At 56.1% G+C, this 4,922-nt stretch overlaps 2 protein-coding genes across 2 annotated transcripts in view; both read left to right on the top strand.

Moving 5' to 3' along the window:
* The window catches only part of LOC106534223 (anion exchange protein 2), a gene marked incomplete in the record, with an annotated part of 20,214 nt that extends 18,118 nt beyond the window's left edge, over positions 1 to 2,096 (top strand). The window contains 4 exon segments of the mRNA XM_014030795.1: positions 900 to 1,153; positions 1,223 to 1,392; positions 1,470 to 1,643; positions 1,904 to 2,096. Of these exon segments, the coding sequence (XP_013886249.1) occupies positions 900 to 1,153; positions 1,223 to 1,392; positions 1,470 to 1,643; positions 1,904 to 1,984 (679 nt within the window).
* Positions 2,097 to 2,358: 262 nt separating this feature from the next.
* LOC106534225 (dnaJ homolog subfamily C member 5) overlaps positions 2,359 to 4,922 on the top strand; it is a 5,449-nt gene continuing 2,885 nt past the window's right edge. The window contains exons 1-5 of the mRNA XM_014030797.1: positions 2,359 to 2,862; positions 2,943 to 3,059; positions 4,153 to 4,270; positions 4,344 to 4,557; positions 4,635 to 4,809. Coding sequence (XP_013886251.1) covers positions 4,164 to 4,270; positions 4,344 to 4,557; positions 4,635 to 4,809 — 496 coding nt within the window. The 5' untranslated portion in view covers positions 2,359 to 2,862; positions 2,943 to 3,059; positions 4,153 to 4,163. The remainder of the gene's footprint in view (positions 2,863 to 2,942; positions 3,060 to 4,152; positions 4,271 to 4,343; positions 4,558 to 4,634; positions 4,810 to 4,922) is intronic.

Here is a 4,922-nt window from a genome sequence, read left to right as displayed (position 1 = left end):
GGGTAAGGAGGGGAGGCTAGACCGTCCAAATTCACAGCCTCTTTTTTTCCGGTCTTCCCGGTCTACCAAGGACCCGGCCCGCCGAGACCGGGTAGTCTGGGTCCTCCAGAGGACCCGGCCTGTCGTTTTGGACACAGCCTTCATCTTTTAATGTAATATCTATCTCTCCAGGTCCGTTAGAGGTCAGGGGTGCATGAAGGCCAAAGAAGTAGTTTTCCATCACCTTCTAGTTTGTTAACAACCTATTTCCATATTCTTAAAGGTTCCTCCAGTCTACGACTCCCCACCTTTAACGGATCATAAGTCCAGTCTGAGGGTGACAGTGGTCCATTCTAACTTCAGTGTGCTTCCATTTGGCCAGAAAATCTGAGGATCAACAACGAGTCGCGTTTGGGCTGCAAACTGACACTGTGTGAGGTTGGGCAGTGCTCAACCACTGTAATCCCTGCCAGCCATAATCCCTGCCAAAATATTCCCTGCCAACCATAATCCCTGCCAAAATATTCCCTGCCAACCATAATCCCTGCCAACCATAATCCCTGCCAACCATATTCTCTGCCAACCATATTCYCTGCCAACCATAATCCCTGCCAACCATAATCCCTGCCAACCATATTCTCTGCCAGCCATAATCCCTGTTAACCATAATCCCTGCCAACTGTAATCCCTGCCAACATCATCCCTGCCAAGTTGAGGTGTTTTAGATTTGACTCTTGGTCGAGCTCATATCATCTTGTCCCAGTCAGTTCTCAAACTGACATATGAAGGATTTATTGGACTTTTGGTCCGAAACAGAAACTTGAACTGGTCCAGCTGGACTTTGCTGAACCAGAAACAAGTCCTGAGTCGTGGTTTTTGTGACCCAGGTTCATCAGCTGATGTTCTCGTTGGTCCTGCAGGCTCATCGTCAGTAAGAAGGAGAGGATGCTGCAGAAGGGGACCGGCTTCCACCTGGACCTGCTGATCATTGTGGTGGTGGGCGGAGTCTCGGCGCTGTTTGGGTTGCCATGGTTATCGGCAGCCACAGTGCGGTCCGTCACGCACACCAACGCTCTGACTGTGATGAGCAAAGCTGCTGCTCCAGGCGACAAGCCTCACATCCAGGAGGTCAAGGAGCAGAGGGTGACTGGGTTTCTGGTGGCACTTTTAGTGGGTGAGTAGCATGTGCCCTGCTGGCTCTCAGAGTCCTGCTGCCAGGTCTGACCCAGTCTGGGCTCTGCAGGTCTGTCCATTGTGATCGGACCGGTTCTGCGTCAGATCCCTCTGGCGGTCCTGTTCGGGATCTTCCTCTACATGGGTGTGATGTCCCTGAACGGGATCCAGCTCACGGACCGCCTCATCCTGCTGCTGATGCCTCCCAAGTACCACCCGGACCACAACTACATCCGTAAGGTAGGTCCAGCCGGCCGGTCCTGCTCCTCCTGTCCTGGACTCGGGGCCCTAACCGGACCCTCCTCACCTGTCCACAGGTGAGGACGTTCAGGATGCACCTGTTCACGCTGGTCCAGCTGGCGTGTCTGTCTCTGCTGTGGGTGGTCATGGCCACAGCGGCGGCGCTGGCGTTCCCCTTCATGCTGCTGCTGACCATCCCGCTGAGGATGGTCCTGTTGCCCCGCCTCTTCAGCCGCCGGGAGCTGCAGAGTGTGAGTGACAGATGACGTCATCACAATGTCATCATGATGATGACGTAATCACGATGCCCTCATCGCTATGTCATCATCATCATGACATTATCATGATGATATTGTCATGATTTCATCATCATGCGTCATCATCATGATGTCATCATGATGACATCGTGATGTCGACATCACGATGATGTCGTCATCATGATATCATCATGACATCATCGTGATGTTGTCACCCTAAGCATGACCTCTGACCTGTGAGCTCTGACCCACAGCTGGATGCTGATGATGTGGAGCCTCACCTGGAGGAGAAGGAGGGGCAGGACGAGTACTCTCAGCTGCAGATGCCCCTCTGAGCTGTGATTGGTCGGTTCCTGCAGAGGAACTCACCTGTGTCCAGGAAGCTGAAAGGTTTTCTGTAAAGATGAGGAGGAGTCTGAGTGTCAGTAAAAACCTCTGAAACCTGAAGCTGCTTCTGTGTTTCTTCATGTTTCACCTCCTGCTGGAGGGGAGGTGCTGCTCCTCTCCAGCAGGAGGCAGGGGGCGCTGCTCCCCTCCAGCAGGAGGCGCTGCTCCCCTCCTGCAGGAGGCAGGAGGCGCTGCTCCCCTCCAGCAGGAGGCAGGAGGCGCTGCTCCCCTCCAGCAGGAGGCAGGAGGCGCTGCTCCCCTCCAGCAGGAGGCAGGGGGCGCTGCTCCCCTCCAGCAGGAGGCAGGGGGCGCTGCTCCCCTCCAGCAGGGGGCGCCGCTCCCCTCCAGCAGGGGGAGCCGCTCCCCTCCAGCAGGGGGAGCCGCTCCCCTCCAGCAGGGGGCGCCGCTCCCCTCCAGCAGGGGGCGCCGCTCCCCTCCAGCAGGAGGCGCCGCTCCCCTCCAGCAGGGGGAGCCGCTCCCCTCCAGCAGGGGGAGCCGCTCCCCTCCAGCAGGAGGCGCCGCTCCCCTCCAGCAGGAGGCGCTGCTCCTGTCAGAGTGAAGCCAGGACCAGAAGGTCACAGCTCAGGGTCAGCTCTGACCTTCAACTGTGACCTCACAGGTGAGCGAGTCATCTGCTGTCTCGTCCAATCAGATTCAGACACTGCTCAATCAATCAGCTGGGAGGATTTCCTCTGGTTTTGATGGTCTGGGTCTGGGTCTGGGTCTGGGTCCAGAACAAACTCTGCTGGGTTCTGAGCATCTCAGACCTGCAGTCCTTCCTCTGATTGGTCGGTTCAGACTTTCCTCTCTGAACACAGAAATCCAGGTAAACACACAGGTAGGTCCGTCTGTCCTGACTCACCTGGTCACCACGGTAACCCCCCTCCCCCACTGAAACCTGAGCAGGTGTGAGATCACCTGAGCTGCTGCTGAATGTTTGATGGAGTCTGTCCGAGTCCAGCACCTGAGACACCTGAGACACCTGGACAGAGCCAGTGTGAGGACGCAGAGAGGCTTCAGCAGGTAAACCTTCATCCATCCTTCATGTAGAGACAGGTGTCCCAGAACCTGCAGACCCAGCTGGACCTGCAGGACCTGGTCCTGATCCACACTCAGGTGTGTCAGGTCAGGCTGGTTCTGGTTCTGGTTCTGGACAGGTGTAGAACTGTGTTCAGAGGGCTGTAAAGGATGTAGAGGAGACTCTGGGTTTTGTCTCCGTTTAGAGACAGTTTGACTGTGTCTCACTGCAGAGACATTTAATGTTTTATTTTTCACTTTCAGAGATTATAAAATCTGTTTAAACATCCACTGTGTCCCTGTCCTCTGTCCTCATGTCCTGTCCCTCTGTCCTCATGACCTGTCCTCCTGTCCTCTGTCCTCATGACCTGTCCTCCTGTCCTCTGTCCTCATGTCCTGTCCTCCTGTCCTCCTGTCCTCCTGTCCTGTCCTCATGTCCTGTCCTCCTGTCCTCCTGTCCTGTCCTGTCCTCCTGTCCTCTGTCCTCATGTCCTGTCCTCCTGTCCTCCTGTCCTGTCCTCCTGTCCTCTGTCCTCTGTCCTCCTGTCCTCCTGTCCCTCTGTCCTCCTGTCCTCATGTCCTGTCCTCCTGTCCTGTCCTCCTGTCCTCTGTCCTCCTGTCCTCATGTCCTGTCCTCCTGTCTTGTCCTCCTGTCCCTCTGTCCTCCTGTCCTCCTGTCCTCCTGTCCTCTGTCCTCCTGTCCTCCTGTCCTCTGTCCTCCTGTCCTCCTGTCCTGTCCTCCTGTCCTGTCCTCCTGTCCTCCTGTCCTCCTCTCCTGTCCTGTCCTCCTGTCCTGTCCTCCTGTCCTCCTGTCCTCCTCTCCTGTCCTGTCCTCCTGTCCTGTCCTGTCCTGTCCTCTGTCCTGTCCTCCTGTCCTGTCCTCCTGTCCTCCTGTCCTGTCCTCTGTCCTGTCCTGTCCTGTCCTCTGTCCTGTCCTCTGTCCTGTCCTGTCCTGTCCTCCTGTCCTGTCCTCCTGTCCTCCTGTCCTCCTCTCCTGTCCTGTCCTCCTGTCCTCCTGTCCTCCTCTCCTGTCCTGTCCTCCTGTCCTCCTGTCCCGTCCCGTCCCTCTGCTCACTGAGACATTTGTCCCCTGTCTCAGGTGATGCCAGGATGTCTGATGGGAAGCAGAGAACTCTGTCCACCTCTGGAGAGTCTTTGTATCAGATCCTGGGTCTGGAGAAAGGCTGCAGCCATGAAGACATCAAGAAGTCCTACAGGTGAGCTCAGCCCCGCCCACTCACCTGCTGCAGGTGCTCATGGTTGAACTCCACTCTGTGCTTCTGAAAACAGGAAGTTGGCCCTGCGGTTCCACCCGGATAAGAACCCGGACAACCCGGAGGCAGCGGAGAAGTTCAAGGAGCTGAACAGCGCCCACGCTGTCCTGTCCGACCTCACCAAGAGGAACATCTACGACTCGTACGGCTCGCTGGGACTCTACGTGGCCCAGCAGTTCGGAGAGGACAACGTCAACACCTACTTCATGCTGTCCACCTGGTGGGCTAAGGTGGGGGCGGGGCTTAGACTGATGCAGGGGTAAAACCAGGAAGCAGGAGGTGATGTGACGGGCTGTTTCTGCTGCAGGGTCTGTTCCTGCTCTGTGGGATCCTGACCGGCTGTTACTGCGGCTGCTGTCTCTGCTGCTGCTGCAACTGCTGCTGTGGAAAACTTAAACCACACCCCACTGACGAGGGGGCGGAGCCAGAGTACGTCTCGCCAGATGACCTGGAGGAGGAGATACGCAACAATCCTGATAATGGTGAGAAAATCTTCCTTCGAATTGTTTCCTGATGACTCAGCTTTATGTTTCAGATGATGACTCATCTTTGTTTCAGATGATGACTCAGCTTTATGTTTCAGATGATGACTCAT

This window comes from Austrofundulus limnaeus, unplaced genomic scaffold (assembly GCF_001266775.1).
Source record: "Austrofundulus limnaeus strain Quisiro unplaced genomic scaffold, Austrofundulus_limnaeus-1.0 Scaffold1119, whole genome shotgun sequence".
Lineage (NCBI taxonomy): Eukaryota > Metazoa > Chordata > Actinopteri > Cyprinodontiformes > Rivulidae > Austrofundulus > Austrofundulus limnaeus.
Note: the sequence above shows the minus strand (reverse complement) of the source record. Positions and strands in the feature narration are given on the sequence as shown.